This window comes from Cherax quadricarinatus, chromosome 85, assembly GCF_038502225.1.
Source record: "Cherax quadricarinatus isolate ZL_2023a chromosome 85, ASM3850222v1, whole genome shotgun sequence".
Lineage (NCBI taxonomy): Eukaryota > Metazoa > Arthropoda > Malacostraca > Decapoda > Parastacidae > Cherax > Cherax quadricarinatus.
In genome coordinates this window covers 19,573,611-19,592,258 of record NC_091376.1, presented here as the reverse complement: position 1 = coordinate 19,592,258, position 18,648 = coordinate 19,573,611, and the positions used below count along the sequence as shown (strand labels likewise).

The following is an 18,648-nucleotide window of genomic DNA, read 5'->3' as shown; positions in this document are numbered from 1 at the left end:
GATGGATTAGAGAGTGAACAGTGATGCTTGGTTCGTCACATATTTTAGAAAAAAATGTCCACAGCTTAGGAAATCTTCTTAGATATGCGCAGGATGAATGTGTTTAATTTTTAATTGCGGTCAAGGAGTTAAACTAAGAAATTCCCTTCTTGACTCTCAGTGATTCATTTACCTGTATGATAAATAGTAAATTCTCATCTTTGTTCACAAACACCATATAGAAGGTCTTGTCAATAATAACAGTGAGTTTACTGGTTATCATACAGATGGATATCTATACGAGTTCGTCGTTATAAGTTGTTGAAGAAAATCGTATCTGATTGGGAGATGACAAAAGTGGTATCATCAGCAAACAAAACAGGTACATCTGAGGAATCACAAAGATCACTGATTCAGATAAGAAATAGTAGAGTACCAAGGATGCTTCCATGAAGAACACCAATGTTGATAAGGCGAACTGGTGAGGTATTATTATCTATGGTCACACAATGATATATGATGTTAGGACGTCCTGCACATGATGGAACACACGAACTAGGATATTATGGGCAACCAGTTGTTCAACTGTAAAGCCAATATAGTTTTGCTAAATGGTTTCCAACTCCTGGATAGTGGCAGAGGCAAGACACTTTCTCCTATTCCTGTCGCTCTCACATATGTGAGTAGTGGCTTCTGTGTATTATGCAGTGTTACCATTATGTTAGGTAAAAGGACACAAGCGTAACAAATGATCTAAAGTGACTAAAACAATACACAAATAACCCGCACATAAAGGCTGGATCATTATCAGCCTTGCAAAGAAGACTAATAACAAAGAGTAGCGAATACCTCTTGACCTACTCGTGTGCTGTCATCTCAGTTTAGTAGGTTAGGTGGAAGAGCATAATTAAATGCAGTAATCAGGTGATGGAAGAATCACTGGTAGAGCATCATGCGTTCATTGGTCTTAGTTGATGCTGAAATTCACATTAGAAGGATCATTTCTGACTCAAGCATCTTCCACATATAAGTGCTTTTTATACCATTTGTAAATGAATGGTTTTATACCATGACGAAGAACAAAACGGCACAATACTGTGACTGGAACAATACACAAATCACCCGCACATAGGAGAAAAAACCTAATGACGACGTTTCGGTCCAACCGAGACCATTGACTAGTCACACTTGACGAAATATCAACTTGACGAAATATCACTGATAAAATATATAATAAACCATAAAACCTTTACACATAACTACACATTCATCAAAGTCCCTTGAAGATGGTGAAGATATGTGGTCAGCAGAAGTGACAAGTGTCATGGGCCAGGTAGTCAGGAGAACTATCTCAGGCAGTCAGGACAACTATCTTAGGTACTCTGGAAAACTATCTTAGGTAGTCAGGACAACTATCTTAGGTACTCAGGACAACTATCTTAGGTAGTCAGGACAACTATCTTAGGTAGTCAGGACAACTATCTTAGGTAGTCAGGACAACTATCTTAGGTAGTCAGGACAACTGTCTTAGGTAGTCAGGACAACTATCTTAGGTAATCAGGACAACTATCTTAGGTAGTCAGGACAACTATCTTAGGTACTCAGGACAACTATCTTAGGTACTCAAGACAACTATCTTAGGTAGTCAGGACAATTATCTTAGGTACTCAGGACAACTATCTTAGGTAGTCAGGACAACTATCTTAGGTAGTCAGGACAACTATCTTAGGTAGTCAGGGCAACTATCTTAGGTACTCAGGACAACTATCTTAGGTAAAGTAAAAGGACACAAGTGCAACTAATGTGACATTTATTGTGGCAACGTTTCGCTCTCCAGGAGCTTTATCAAGCCATTACAAACAATACATGGACACAGAGGGTATATAAAGGCTCTGAGGTGCAATACTAGTGAGGTACCATTTCGATGTTCACTAGTGGTAGTAGTAGTAGTAGTAGTAGTAGTAGTAGTAGTAGTAGTAACAAAAATAATACAATATGGAAGAGCAAATAATTTGTACATGAGTAAAAGGATATAAAAGCTATTACTTGGGTAACATAAAAATAGGTTGGACAAAGAGGCAGGTTTTTTTCGGTGTTCACTCTCTGTGCTTTGTGTAGTATAACAGGAGAGACTGTGTGATGGCAGGGTTTACTGTTTTCAGGAGGATTCTTGCTAAGACTTCGGAGATGGTGAAGCTGCCGTTGTTTTGTTTAATTGTATTCGAAACAGCGATCAGTGCTGATTCAAGGCACTTGCGTGTGAGGAAATTAGTTTCTTTGATCACTAATTGGGCGTCTCTGAATTTCATGAGATGATTGGTGGAATTTCGGTGTTGTACACAGGCGTTGTTTAAGTTGTCGTTCCTACATGCGTAAATGTGTTCATTGAGGCGGGTGTCGAGGTTTCTTGCTGTTTCACCTACGTAGATCTTGTCACAGCCTCCACATGGTATAGTGTAAACTCCTGCATTGACTGGTTCGTGGTGCTTGGGTTTTGTCCTGGTTAGATCCTTTATTGAAGTGGTAGAAGCGATGGCGACTCTGGTGTTAGCTTGTGAAAGTACTTTTGAGACGTTTAGTGCAACCTGGCTGTTGGGAAGAATTATAACTTTGTTGGGAGCGGTGTTGATGCGTGGAGAATTGATGATCTGAAGAGCTCTTTTCTTGCAGTCTTTGATGAAAAAGAAGGAAATTGTAACTCAGTGAATGTTTGGTGAATGTAAGTACATTCCTCGTCAAGAAACTCAGGATTACAAATTCGGTATGCTCTTAGGGAAAACCCGATGATGATGCCTCTTTTGGTCTTGGTATCTTGACTTGAATAGAAGTGTGTGAGATCATTTTTATTGGTGGGTTTCCGATAAACTTGAAATCTTAGGTTGTTGTCTACTTTGTGAATGAGGACGTCGAGGAAAGGTAACTTGTCATTGGACTCTTCTTCTAGTGTAAACTGAATCGCTGGTTCAACTGCGTTGAGCCTTGCCTGAAGATCCCGTACATCAAAACGTTTTGGAGTTATTACGAGGACATCGTCCACGTAACGTAACCAAGTGACGCTTGAAGGGATGATGTTGGCGAAGTGTTCGGACTCTAGGTGTTCCATGTATAAGTTGGCTAGGACGGCACTTATAGGGGACCCCATTCCCATGCCGTAGGTTTGTTAGTAGAGCTTGTTATTGAAAGAAAAACAGTTGAAGTTAACACAGAGTTCAATCAAGTCAACAAAATCTCCGGGAGGTAAAGGAAGATTAAGGTCCTGGTTGACTTTACGTCGTAGAACCTCGATGGCTTTTTTGGTAGGTACTTTTGTGAAGAGGGAAGTCACATCCAAACTGCTTAGTTTCTTGTTACGGATGGAGAGGTTACGGATGCGGTTGAGAAGGTCGCCTGAGTGTTTAAGATGAGCGGGGCTGATGGTCCACAGAAGGCAGGAAAGATGTTTGGCAAGAACTCCGGCTAGTTTGTGTGGAGCACTGCCTATTCCTGACGTGATTGGTCTGAGAGGAATATTGTGTTTATGGGTCTTGGGTAAACCATACATGTGTGCTGGTTTAGGGTTGCTTGTAACAAGTACAGAAGTTTCTTCCCTTCTCTAGTGCGTTTGAGTATTTGTCTGGTTTTGTATAGAAAGTCTTTGGTGAGCGTCTCCCACTGTTGAGTGCTGATGGGTTCGAATGTAGATTGATCATTCAAAAGGTCCATAATTTTAGTGTTGTAGTCACTGGTGTTGAGTATGACGACTCCACCTCCTTTGTCGGCGGTGGTGACGATAATGTTGGGGTCGTTGGCGAGGTCCTTAAGGGCAGTGATGTATCTTCTAGGAAGATTAGAAGAAGAAGGTTCACATAAAGCTGCAGTGAGAAGGCCCTGTATATAACCCTTCTGGAAGTTGCTGTCACTGTGTCTATGGTTCCTGGTAACAAGATTGAGTTGATAGTTAGGTTTGCGTATGTTGGTGGTAAATTTGAGTCCCAGACTCAGTGCTTGTTTCTCGTAGTCGGTTAAGGTGCGTGACGATAAGTTGTTTATCAGGGATTCGCGTCCCATTTCCTTCCATCGACTGTTAGTGCAGAGGTACTGAAGTTTCCGATTGAGTTTGATCTTCTGTTGGAGGTTAGCTGTGGTGACTGTGCTGAGAATATGCTCAGCAGTGTGTTGGTCAATCTGAAGATTGGCCCTCATATTCCTTGCAGTTTCAAAGGTTTCCTTAGCGATGTTAGAAAGTTCTTCGGCACATTCAGTTAAGTAAGCTTGGGTAGCTGGAGAGAATGGGTGCTTGGAGTTGGAGAGTTGTGCAGGAGTAGACTTAGGGATCACCTTCTCTGCCAGGCAATCTTGTAGGAAGTTGTGTCTGTTGCGATAGCTGTGATGGACCTTTTGAATGATCAATCTACATACGAACCTATCAGCACTCAACAGTGGGAGACGCTCACCAAAGACTTTCTATACAAAAGCAGACAAATACTCAAACGCACTAGAGAAGGGAAGAAACTTCTGTACTTGTTACCAAGCAACCCTAAACCAGCACACATGTATGGTTTACCCAAGAACCATAAACACAATATTCCTCTCAGACCAATCACGTCAGGGATAGGCAGTGCTCCACACAAACTAGCCGGAGTTCTTGCCAAACATCTTTCCTGCCTTCTGGGGACCATCAGCCCCGCTCATCTTAAACACTCAGGCGACCTTCTCAACCGCATCCGTAACCTCTCCATCCGTAACAAGAAACTAAGCAGTTTGGATGTGACTTCCCTCTTCACAAAAGTACCTACCAAAAAAGCCATCGAGGTTCTACGACGTAAAGTCAACCAGGACCTTAATCTTCCTTTACCTCCCGGAGATTTTGTTGACTTGATTGAACTCTGTGTTAACTTCAATTGTTTTTCTTTCAATAACAAGCTCTACAAACAAACCTACGGCATGGGAATGGGGTCCCCAATAAGTGCCGTCCTAGCCAACTTATACATGGAACACCTAGAGTCCGAACACTTCGCCAACATCATCCCTTCAAGCGTCACTTGGTTACGTTACGTGGACGATGTCCTCGTAATAACTCCAAAACGTTTTGATGTACGGGATCTTCAGGCAAGGCTCAACGCAGTTGAACCAGCGATCCAATTTACACTAGAAGAAGAGTCCAATGACAAGTTACCTTTCCTCGACGTCCTCATTCACAAAGTAGACAACAACCTAAGATTTCAAGTTTATCGGAAACCCACCAATAAAAATGATCTCACACACTTCTATTCAAGTCAAGATACCAAGACCAAAAGAGGCATCATCATCGGGTTTTTCCTAAGAGCATACTGAATTTGTAATCCTGAGTTTCTTGACGAGGAATGTACTTACATTCACCAAACATTCACTGAGTTACAATTTCCTTCTTTTTTCATCAAAGACTGCAAGAAAAGAGCTCTTCAGATCATCAATTCTCCACGCATCAACACCGCTCCCAACAAAGTTATAATTCTTCCCAACAGCCAGGTTGCACTAAACGTCTCAAAAGTACTTTCACAAGCTAACACCAGAGTCGCCATCGCTTCTACCACTTCAATAAAGGATCTAACCAGGACAAAACCCAAGCACCACGAACCAGTCAATGCAGGAGTTTACACTATACCCTGTGGAGGCTGTGACAAGATCTACGTAGGTGAAACAGCAAGAAACCTCGACACCCGCCTCAATGAACACATTTACGCATGTAGGAACGACAACTTAAACAACGCCTGTGTACAACACCGAAATTCCACCAATCATGAAATTCAGAGACGCCCAATTAGTGATCAAAGAAACTAATTTCCTCACACGCAAGTGCCTTGAATCAGCACTGATCGCTGTTTCGAATACAATTAAACAAAACAACGGCAGCTTCACCATCTCCGAAGTCTTAGCAAGAATCCTCCTGAAAACAGTAAACCCTGCCATCACATAGTCTCTCCTGTTATACTACACAAAGCACATTACAGAGAGTGAACACCGAAAAAAACCTGCCTCTTTCCAGCCTATATTTGTCCAACCTATTTTTATGTTACCCAAGTAATAGCTTTTATATCCTTTTACTCATGTACAAATTATTTGCTCTTCCATATTGTATTATTTTTGTTACTACTACTACTACTACTACTACTACTACTACTACTGCTACTACCACTAGTGAACATCGAAATGGTACCTCACTAGTATTGCACCTCAGAGCCTTTATATACCCTCTGTGTCCATGATTTGTTTGTAATGGCTTGATAAAGCTCCTGGAGAGCGAAACGTTGCCACAATAAATGTCACATTAGTTGCACTTGTGTCCTTTTACTTTACATATTGTCGGTAATTCTACCAACTTTATTACAACTATCTTAGGTACTCAGGACAACTATCTTAGGTACTCAGGACAACTATCTCAGGTAGTCAAGACAACTATCTTAGGTACTCAGGACAGCTATCTTAGGCAGTCAGGACAACTATCTTAGGGAGTCAGGACAACTATCTTAGGTACTCAGGACAACTATCTTAGGTAGTCAGGACAACTATGTTATGTAGTCAGGACAACTATCTTAGGTACTCAGGATAACTATCTTAGGTACTCACGACAACTATCTTAGGTAGTCAGGACAACTATCTTAGGTAGTCAGGAAAACTATTTTAGGTACTCAGGACAACTATCTTAGGTAGTCAGGACAACTATCTTAGGTAGTCAGGACAACTATCTTAGGTAATCAGGACAACTATCTTAGGTAGTCAGGACAACTATCTTAGGTAGTCAGGACAACTGTCTTAGGTGGTCAGGACAACTCACCTGAGGCAGAGGGTTACCAGGGCGACAGTGCATGGCGCCCACCTCCACCTGTGAGGGCAGGAGAGGCAGTGGTATACCGATGCTAAAGTGTGTGTTCATCAGTGCTAGACTCATGTTCCTCTCTAACTCCAACAACGGCGGCAGCTCCGGGAACTGTACTGAGATCTGACCAATAACACCAGTAATTTATTAAATATAATACAAGGAGGAAACTACATTTTTCAAAGAATTTAAAAACCTCCATTAGCTTGATATATATAATCTCCCTCTCTGCTACGTACTCCAACCTGAGTCTCACTATCCTCGTAAAAACTCTTCACTGCTTTCAGTAACCTACCTCCTATACCATACACCTGCAACATCTGCCACATTGCCCCCCTATCCAACCTGTCATATCCAAATCCATAAAAGCCACAAAAACCTCTTTACCCTTATCTAAATACTGTTCACCTATATGTTTCACCTTGGTCTACACTCTCCCTACCTTTCCTAAAGCCTCCTTGTTCATCTACTATCCTACTCTCTGTCTTACTTTTAATTTTTTAAATAATAACTCTACCATACACTTCACCAGGTATACTCAACAGATTTATTCACAATAATTTTTACACTCTCTTTTATCCCCTTTGCCTTTATACAAAGGAGCTATGCATGATCTCTGCCAATCCCTCTTCCATACATTTATTAAATAATAGCACCAAAACTATACTCCCTACCTGCCTGTAACATTTCTATCTTTACCCCATCAATCCCGGCTGCCTTACCCCCTTTCATTTTACCTACTGCCTCACGAACTTCCCCCACACTCACAACTGGCTCATCCTCACTCCTACAAGATGTTATTCCTCCTTGCCCTATACACGAAATCACAGCTTCCCTATCTTCATCAACATTTAACAATTCCTCAAAATATTCCCTCCATCTTCCCAATACCTCTAACTCTCCATTTAATAACTCTCCTCTCCTATTTTTAACTGACAAATCCATTTGTTCTCTAGGCTTCCTTAACTTGTTAATCTCACTCCAAAACTTTTTCTTATTTTCAACAAAATTTGTTTTTAACATCTCACCCACTCTCTCATTTGCTCTCTTTTTACATTGCTGCACCACTCTCTTAACCTCTCTTCTTCTCTCTTCCCTCCTTGCATCACTTCTACTTTGTAAAAACCTCTCATATGCTAACTTTTTCTCCATTTCCACTCTCTTTACATCATTATTCCACAAATCGCTTTTCTTCCCTCCCGCACCCACTTTCCTGTAACCACAAACTTTTGCTGAACACAGTAACACTACATTCTTAAACCTACCCCGTACATCTTCTACCACATTGCCTATACTCTCACTAGCTCATCTTTCCTCCAATAGTTGTTTATATCTTACCCTAACTGCCTCCTGTTTTAGTTTATACACCTTCACCTGTCTCTTACTTGCTGCTTCTATTCTCCTTGTATCCCATCTACCTTTTACTCTCACTGTAGTTACAACTAGAAAGTGATCTGATATATCGGTGGCCCCTCTATAAACATGTACATCCTGAAGTCTACTCAACAGTCTTCTATCTACCATTACATAATCCAACAAATTACTGTCATTACGCCCTACATCATATCTTGTATACTATTTATCCTCTTTTTCTTAAAATATGTATTACCTATAACTAAACCCCTTTCTATACAAAGTTCAATCAAAGGGCTCCCATTATCATTTACACCTGGCACCCCAAACTTACCTACCACACCCTCTCTAAATGTTTCTCCTACTTTAGCATTCAGGTCCCCTACCACAATTACTCTCTCACTTGGTTCAAAGGTTCTTATACATTCGCCTAACATCTCCCAAAATCTCTCTCTCTCCTCTACACTCCTCTCTTCTCCAGGTGCATACACGCATAATATGACACACTTTTTTATCCGACCCTCATTTTAATCGTTGAATTTACACATTTACATTCCCTCTTCTTCTTCCATAACTGGTCCTTCAACACTATTGCTACCCCTTCCTTAGCTCTAACTCTCTCAGATACTCCTGACTTAATCCCATTTATTTCTCCCCACTGAAACTCCCCTACCCCCTTCAGCTTTGTTTCGCTTAGGGCCAGGACATCCAACTTCTTTTCATTCATAACATCAGCAATCATCTGTTTCTTGTCATCCGCACTACATCCACGCACATTCAAGCATCCCAGTTACATAAATTTTTTCTTCTTCTGATTTTTAGTAAATGTTTACAGGAGAAGGGGTTACTAGCCCATTGCTCCCGGCATTTAAGTCGCCTCATACGACACGCATGGCTTACGGAGGAAAGGTGGCCTGGTGGCTAAAGCTCCCGCTTCACACACGGAGGGCCCGGGTTCGATTCCCGGCGGGTGGAAACATTTCGACACGTTTCCTTACACCTGTTGTCCTGTTCACCTAGCAGCAAATAGGTACCTGGGTGTTAGTCGACTGGTGTGGGTCGCATCCTGGGGGACAAGATTAAGGACCCCAATGGAAATAAGTTAGACAGTCCTCGATGACGCACTGACTTTCTTGGGTTATCCTGGGTGGCTAACCCTCCCGGGTTAAAAATCCGAACGAAATCTTATCTTATCTTATATATATATATATATATATATATATATATATATATATATATATATATATATATCAATAACAACACTGCGCTAGCCAAGGATTCGAACCCATGTTGTACTGGCCTGCCTCATGGTAAGCTAGAACCACATGGCGCTTTGAACCACAGGACCGCTCACCCCTACAAGAATGGTGCAGCCAGAGCACAGCTAGCTATTGGGCCACCATCCGAGGGCATACGGAGGTGTGGGAGCTTCTAAGCTAATTTCATTCTCATCCCAGTTTGGTGTACTAACCTCACGAGCAGTAATTATATATTATTGTAACCACGAACGAGTGGTATTGATCAATAACAACACTGCGCTAGCCAAGGATTCGAACCCATTGTAAGGTTGGGTGGTCCTGTGGTTTAAAGCGTCATGTGATTCTCGCTTACCATGAGGCATCCCAGTACAACATGGGTTCGAATCCTTGGCTCGTGCAGTGTTGTTATTGATCAATAACACTAGTTTGTGGTTACAATAATGTATATATACATATATATATATATATATATATATATATATATATATATATATATATATATATATATATATATATATATATATATATATATACAAGTCGGCCGTCTCCCACCGAGGCAGGGTGACCCTAAGAAAATTCTCAAAAAGAAAATACTTTAATCATCTTTCACTACACTCACACATAATCGCTGTTTTTGCAGAGGTGTTCAGAACACAGCAGTTTAGAAGCATATACGTATAAAGATACACAACATATCCCTCCAAACTGCCAATATCCCAAACCCCTCCTTTAAAGTGCAGGCATTGTACTTCCCATTTCCAAGACTCAAGTCCGACTATATGAAAATAACCGGTTTCCCTGAATCTCTTCACTAAATATTACCCTGCTCACACTCCAACAGATCGTCAGGTCCCAAATACCATTCGTCTCCATTCACTCCTATCGAACACTCTCACGCAAGCCTGCTGGAAGTCCAAACCCCTTGCCTACAAAACCTCACTTAGCCCTTCCTTCCAACCTTTTCGAGGACGACCCCTACCCTGCCTTCCTTCCCCTACAGATTTAAATGCTCTCCATGTCATTCTACTTTGATCCATTCTCTCTAAATGACCAAACCACCTCAAAAACCCATCTTCTGCCCTCTGACTAATACTTTTATTAACTCCACACCTTCTCCTAATTTTCACACTCCGAATTTTCTGCATAATATTTACACCACACATTGCCCTTAGACAGGACATCTCCACTGCCTCCAACCGTCTCCTCGCTGCTGCATTTACCACCCAAGCTTCACATCCATATAAGAGTGTTGGTACTACTATACTTTCATACATTCCCTCCTTTGCCTCCATAGATTTTTTTGTCTCCACATATACCTCAATGCACCACTCACCTTTTTTCCCTCATCAATTCTATGATTAACCTCTTCCTTCATAAACCCATCCGCCGACACGTCAACTCCCAAGTATCTGAAAACATTCACTTCTTCTATACTCCTCCTCCCCAATTTGATATCCAAGTTTTCTTTATCTAAATCATTTGATACCCTCATCACCTTACTTTTTTCTATGTTCACTTTCAACTTTCTTCCTTTACACACACTCCCACACTCAACCACTAACCTTTGCAATTTTTCTTTGGAATCTCCCATAAGCACAGTATCATCAGCAAAAAGCAACTGTGTCAATTCCCATTTTGTATTTGATTCCCCATAATTTAATCCCACCCCTCTCCCAAACACCCTAGCATATACTTTTTTTACAACTCCATCTATAAATATATCAAACAACCATGGTGACATTACACACCCCTGTCTAAGACCTACTTTTACCAGGAAGTATTCTCCCTCTCTTCTACACACCCTAACCTGAGCCTCACTACCCTCATAAAAACTCTTCACAGCATTTAGTAACCACCTATTCCATATACTTGCAACATCTGCCACATTGCTCTCCCTATCCATTCTATCACATGCCTTTTCTAATTCCATAAATGCAATAAAATCTTCCCTACCTTTATCTAAATATTGTTCACACATATGCTTCAATGTAAACACTTGATCTACACATCCCCTACCCACTCTGAAACCTCCTTGCTCATCCGCAATCTTACATTCTGTCTTCCCTCTAATTCTTTCAATTATAACCCTACCGTACACTTTCCTGGTATACTCAGTAAACTTATACCTCTATAATTTTTACAATCTCTTTTGTCCCACTTCCCTTTATATAAAGGGACTATATATGCTCTCCGCCAATCCCTAGGTACCTTCCCTTCTTTCATACATTTATTAAACAAAAATAAGAACCACTCCAACACTATATCCCCCCCTGCTCTCAACATTTCTGTCATGATCCCGTCAGTTCCAGCTTCTTTACTCCCTTTCATTCTACGTAATGCCTCACGCACCTCCCCCACACTCACATCCTGTTCTTCTTCACTCCTAAAAGATAGTATATCTCCCTGGCCAGAGCATGAAATTACTGCCTTCCTTTCTTCCTCAACATTTAAAAGTTCATCAAAATATTCTAACCATCTACCCAATACCTCCCTCTCCCCACCTACTAACCCTCCTACTCTGTTTTTAACTGACAAATCCATACTTTCCCTAGGCTTTCTTAACTTGTTTAACTCACTCCAATTTTTTTTCTTATTTTCATTAAAATTTCTTGACAGTGCCTCTCCCACTCTATCATCTGCTCTCCTTTTGCACTCTCTCACCACTCTCTTCACCTTTCTTTTACTCTCCATATACTCTACTCTTCTTATATCACTTCTGCTTTGTAAAAACCTCTCATAAGCTAACTTTTTCTCTTTCATCACACCCTTTACTTCATCATTCCACCAATCACTCCTCTTTCCTCCTGCACCCACCCTCCTATAACCACAAACTTCTGCCCCACATTCTAATACTGCATTTTTAAAACTATTCCAACCCTCTTCAACCCCTCCCCCCCCAGTACTCATACTTGCACCAGCCCACCTTTCTGCCAATAGTTGCTTATATCTCACCCGAACTTCCTCCTCCCTTAGTTTATTCACTTTCACCTCCCTCTTACTTGTTGTTGCCATTTTCCTCTTTTCCCATCTACCTCTTACTCTAACTGTAGCTACAACTAAATAATGATGCGATATATCAGTTGCCCCTCTATAAACATGTACATCCTGGAGCCTACCCATCAACCTTTTATCCACCAATACATAATCTAACAAACTACTTTCATTACGTGCTACATCATACCTTGTATATTTATTTATCCTCTTCTTCATAAAATATGTATTACTTATTACCAAACCTCTTTCTACACATAGCTCAATTAAAGGCTCCCCATTTTCATTTACCCCTTGTTATGGGGCTATAGGACCCAACATGTATTTATAAGTAACAGTTACTCTGGAATACCTAATTATATTGAATTGATGGGAACTTTGCTCTAAATGTCAGAAGGACTGATCAACCTTATGACTGAGAGGCAGCTGGGTCAAACCTATTTTTCTCAATATAATAGGTTATACTATAGACACATAAACACACAATTTAAATAAGTAGTTTATAAAGTTGTATTTCTTTTTGTAAAAGTAAAGTTAAGAGGTGGTAGAATTGTGGTAACTGGAGAATTGTGCTTGGCAACAGTCTTTTGTTTTGGTGGGAGGAGCTAGCCAGGCTCTCTCTCTCTCTCCCTCTCACTGACTCCCTCTCTCTGTGGCTGACATTCAACCTGGCAGGATCTCTGGGTCCTTCTTCTATCTTTTGGGGCATCATGTGTGCTCCAGGGGTGAGTGTTTATAATTTAAGTTGTGGCCACCATACCCAGGGTGACTAAAGTGTGTCAAAACACTGGTTAGCCCAGAGTTATGTCAGGAAGAGTGAAGGACAAGAGTTGTTGCAACACACCATGTGGAGCACAGGCATGGAGTGTGTAGATTTTGTTTTGAAAATGGAGGCTGTGATTGTATATTCTGTACATATCTATTGAGAATACAGTTATATTTTTATAGTGGTAGTTTACATAACCTGTGAAGAGGGCTGGTGAAAGGGTATCAGAGACACTCAAGATGATCAGCCATGATGTAAGTATTACCCCTAGACAAATAAGGCCATTAAGTAAAAGCTACCCCCACACTAGAACATGTAGTGAGAACCTTACCATCCAAGAAATAAGACATACCAATGTAACATGGGGGCCTGTCCGGGATAGTTATTTGACTGCTAAAATAACTCAAAACATTCTTGAACTATATGTGCTGGTATGGGGTAATAACAGTTGCATGTTTCTGGTAGAAGATTTACCAAGGTGGGTCAGTGGAAGTGTTGTTTTCATATATTAGTTTATAGGTTGTTTTTCTCCTAAGGTGGGGGAAAGGGAGTAACACATTTTTGTTGTGGTTATGGTAAGTGCTATGTGCATAGTTTACATTCAATTTGTGTTATTTTATGTGCCTGTGGGAAAACTTTGTCCACTGATACTGTAAGAGGGAAGCAAGTGTTTAAAGATGAAACTATGTCAGAAGATGAGTCTTCAGATTTTTTAGGCTTCAGGGAAGAAGGTAATAATTCATCAGTAAACATGCCTGTTAATAGTGAAGATGAGGAATCACCTACTCCAGGTGATATGGAAATGGAGAGAATGAGACTGAAATTAGCTGTACTAGAGGCTGAAATGAAATTAATGAAAGCTAAGGAGAAAGAACGTCAAAGGTTAGGAGGTTCAGAACAAGAGCCTGAGCAGTACTTTAACATAACTAAAGTTGCAAATTTTGTCCCTAAGTTTACAGAGAGTGACCCAGATAGGTATTTTTCTTTTTTTGAGAAGACTGCTTTGGAGCAAGGATGGCCCAAACAGAAGTGGGCTACCCTAGTTCGCACACAACTTGTAGGTAAAGGATTCCAAAGAGTAGAGACTCTGGAGGGGCAAGATTTTTCTGATTATGATAAGATTAAAGAGGAAGTATTGCTTGCCTACCAAATGATACCTGAGAAATATAGACAAAAGTTCAGAAATAAAAAATTTCGGGATGGGCAGACCTTAACTGAGTTTGGGAATGAGAAACTGTTCCTTTTTAAGAAATGGGTTTGTTCTAAAGGAGTTAATAAAGACTATAACAAATTAGTAGATCTGATGGTTCATGAGGAATTGTACAATACAATCCCTGTTGACCTCAGATAATATTTAGAGGACAAAAACCCAGATAATCTTTCCAAAGCACTGGATCTAGGTGACCGATTCTTGGCTCGCAGGGAATTGGTAAGTAAAAACAGTTATGCTCCTTCTGAAAATTTCCCCACTCGTTCTAAACCTTATTCCAAGTCCTATGGTCATAAAGGTAAGTGGGACAAGAATTTTCAGGGACAAATGAAGGCTGAGGCACCCTCTAAAATAGAAAGAAAAGGTAAGTCAGCTGGAGCTCAAAGTTTACCTAGACAATCAGATAATTTTTCAGGTCCTCGAGTAAACAGTACCAGTCCTACACCAAATGGTAAAAATACCTTTAAGAGCTATGCCTGTTACTACTGTAACAAAACTGGACACACACAAAAGTTTTGCTGGTCAAGGCAGCGAGATCAGGAAAGGGAGGAACCACCCCAGAGGACTCTAACTGCAGACACACATCCAGTTGCCTGTATTTGGTCTTCAAAGCAAGGTGAGGAGGTACCTTTGGGTCTAGACCCCAGGATGCAGGTATTTTCTAGTAAGTCCACAGTTGCTTTGCATAAGGATGTGGGTAGGGTTGAGAATATAGTGTCCTTGAGAGATGGATGTAGCACCTACTCCTTGCTACGTGCTGGAGTGTTGCCAATGTCTAAGGATACCTATACTGGAGTAGATGTATTATTGAAGGGTATTACGGGTTCAACCATAAGGACACCAGTACACAAATTATGGGTAGAATCTGCATACCAAGTTGGCCATCTCCCTGTAGGTATCTCAGAGGAAATTCCCTTCGAAGGGGTCGACCTCTTATTAGGGAATAATGTGATGGGCTTGTTAGACAGTGAAGAACCACTAGTATGGGGGCAACCAGGCCCCAAAGTTTGGGAGAAGAAGGCTAGGGAGACCCTGCCAGACCTTTTCCCTGTTGGTGCCATCACAAGAAGTATGTCTCATGACCAGGATACCAAGGGTAATCCTTATATTTCTCATGAGGATGGTGAGGACTTAGGTTTGGAAACTCTATTTTCTGAGGTTGAACTGCAGTCAACTAAAGAAAAGGATACCACAACCCGAGTTGAGCCTAATCAGTGCAGAGATCAAGGAAGTAGTGTGAGGGAGATTGGGCCTACTATGATGCAGTTAATTGCTGCACAGGGGTGTGATGACACACTTAAGTCGATCAGAGCCTCAGCTGTGACTGAGGAGGAATCTTTACGTTTAAATAAATGCTTCTATTTCAGGAAAGGTATACTCATGAAGAAGGCACCTTCGGTTGCAGTACCAGTAGAAGGAGAGCCAAGTTTTTGTCACCAGGTCGTGGTGCCTGAGCCTTATAGAAACCATGTTCTTAGCTTAGTGCATGACACACCTCTGGGTGGACACCTAGGTATTGCTAAAACAGTATCCAGGGTTTCCAGGCACTTCTTCTGGCCTCGGCTGTGGGAGACGGTGGGAGATTATATAAAGACCTGTCATGCCTGCCAAATTATAGGGAAACCTAATCAAAGCATTAAACCTGTCCCCCTTCAGCCAATTTCAGCACCCGGTGAACCCTTCAGCAAGCTGGTAGTGGATGTCGTTGGCCCACTCCCAAGGACCAGAATGGGAAATAATTATTTACTAACAATAATTTGCTCTACTACCAGGTACCCAGAAGCAATCCCTCTAAGCAAGATAACAGCTCGAGTGGTCTTAAGGGCTTTGATGAAGTTCTTTTCCCATGTTGGCTTTCCTCGAGAGGTACAAACAGATCAAGGGTCTAACTTTACCTCGAAATTATTTAGGAATGTGTTAAAGGGGTTAGATGTACAGCCCAAATTTTCAACTGCCTATCACCCTCAGTCTCAGGGAGTGGTAGAGAGATTTCATCAAACTCTTAAGACAATGATGCGAGCTTATTGTATGAATAACACTAGTGATTGGGATGAGGGTATCCCTTTTCTCTTGTTTGCCGTGCGGGAAAGCACCCAAGAATCTCTCAGTTTCAGCCCTTTCGAGCTTGTCTATGGTCATCCAGTGAGGGGACCACTGACTATTCTCAAGGAGCATTGGCTGGGTGGTGAAAATGAGGCTTCCCCGCCAGAAGATGTTCTCTTTTTCAGGAAACGATTGGACCAGGCGAGACAGATGGCAGCAAACAACCTCAAAGCTAGTCAGAGGGCCATGAAGCAGCGGTACGACCAAAGGGCAGCCCCTCGCTCCTTCAGTGTTGGAGAGGAAGTGTTAGCTTTGGAGCCGGTTCCGGGACATGCCTTGGCTGCACGATTTGATGGACCCTTTGTCATCACAGGCATGTCTGGCCCCAATTATGTAATTAAGATGCCTGGCCGTCGCAAATCAGAAAGGACTGTGCACATTAACAGGTTGAAAAAATACCATTCTAGGGCAGGAGTTGCCGCTATTCAAGTTGAGTGTGACGATACTGAAAAACTTCCTGTAACAACAGAAGTAAGGCTGTGCAATTCAGCCATCTTGCAAAATCCCTTGGCACACATGAAGGGACTCAGTGTACAGGGAGCCTGTGACTTGGTTCAGTTACTCCAAAAATTTCCAGATTTGTTTGGGGATGTACCCAAAGTAAGTAAATTGCCTCCCCATGATGTGGATGTCGGGGAAGCTGTTCCAATAAAGCAGGCTCCTTACCGCATGAACCCAACAAAACAACTTCACATGGAGGAAGAAGTGAAATTCCTCCTTCAAAACCAGTTTGTAGTGCCTAGCGAGAGTCAGTGGGCATCTCCATGCCTGATGGTTCCCAAACCTGATGGATCTATGCGTATGTGCACTGACTATCGCAGAGTAAATGAAGTAACGAAGGCTGACGGTTACCCTTTGCCACGTATGGATGATGTGATTGATGCTGTGGGAGGGGCAAAGTTTGTGAGCAAACTGGACTTACTTAAAGGGTATTATCAGATACCCCTCACCCAGCGAGCCAAGGAAATTTCAGCCTTCGTCACTCCAGATGGGTTATTTCAATATAATGTTCTTCCTTTTGGGTTAAAAAATGCTCCTGCCACCTTCCAGCGTCGTATAAATACTGTCATAAGGGGGTTGGATGGTGTGCGGGCCTATCTAGATGATATTGTGGTATTCAGTAACCAGTGGGAAACTCACTTGGTAAGATTGCAAAAGTTGTTTGAATGTCTATCCCAAGCCAATCTAACCATCAATTTGAGCAAAAGTGAGTTTGGCCAAGCCAGTGTACAATTCTTAGGATATGTAGTTGGTCAGGGAAAAGTTGCCCCAATTCATGCTAAGGTGGAGGCCATTATAAATTTTCCTAGACCACAGAATCGGAAGGCAGTGATGAGGTTCCTGGGCATGGTGGGTTATTACAGATGATTCTGCCCCAACCTCTCCCAGGTAACGTCACCACTGACAACTTTGACCAGTCCCAAAGTTCAATTCAACTGGGACAGCAAGTGTGACAGGGCTTTTGAAAATGTGAAAATGTTATTAGGGAATGCTCCTATCTTGAAAAGTCCTGAGTTTGAATGCCCCTTCTCTCTACAAGTGGATGCTAGTGATGTAGGGGTAGGTGCAGTGTTGTTGCAGGGTGATGAGAGAGATAGCCTTCAGCCAGTTTGTTACCATTCAGCCAAATTAAAAAAGCATCAACGTGGTTATGCAACTGTAGAGAAAGAGGCTTTGGCTTCGGTGTTGGCTGTGCAGAAATTTGAAGTTTATATCAGTGCATCCCCACATCCTGTAATAGTGTATAGTGACCATAACCCTCTGAGGTTTTTGCAAAGAATGAGAAACCACAATCAAAGACTCTTAAGATGGGCTTTGTTCCTACAGCCTTTTAATTTGAAAGTTAAATATATAAAAGGCCCAGAGAATGTGGTTGCTGATGCTCTCTCTAGATGTTTCATGTAGATGCATGGTGCGTACTTTGTACATAGTGTTTGTCTTGTGCTGACCTTGTTGTTTTTGCAGTGGTGAACTCTCAGCGAGCCTGAGTACTCTCTACCAGCCATCTGACTGTGAAGGAGTCGAGTCAGAGCCAAAAGAGTGACGAGGGTCAGGGTGTACTTAAATGTGAGTTGAGGCAGTGGTTGACAACCTTCGGTAACATGAGACGTTCAGGAAGGTATGTGATGTTGTGTCTTGGTGTGCTCTATAT

General features: G+C 41.7%; 2 protein-coding genes across 7 annotated transcripts in view; both read right to left on the bottom strand.

The window, feature by feature from the left end:
- The window catches only part of LOC128703114 (UDP-glucosyltransferase 2-like), a 238,842-nt gene that overhangs the window by 45,672 nt on the left and 174,522 nt on the right, over window positions 1–18,648 (bottom strand). The window lies entirely within an intron of this gene.
- Window positions 1–18,648, bottom strand: part of LOC128703249 (UDP-glycosyltransferase UGT5) — a 146,334-nt gene that overhangs the window by 24,974 nt on the left and 102,712 nt on the right. For all 6 annotated transcript variants that reach the window (XM_070103503.1, XM_070103504.1, XM_070103506.1 and 3 more), the window contains one exon: window positions 6,773–6,937. In XM_070103503.1, coding sequence (XP_069959604.1) covers window positions 6,773–6,937 — 165 coding nt within the window. The remainder of the gene's footprint in view (window positions 1–6,772; window positions 6,938–18,648) is intronic.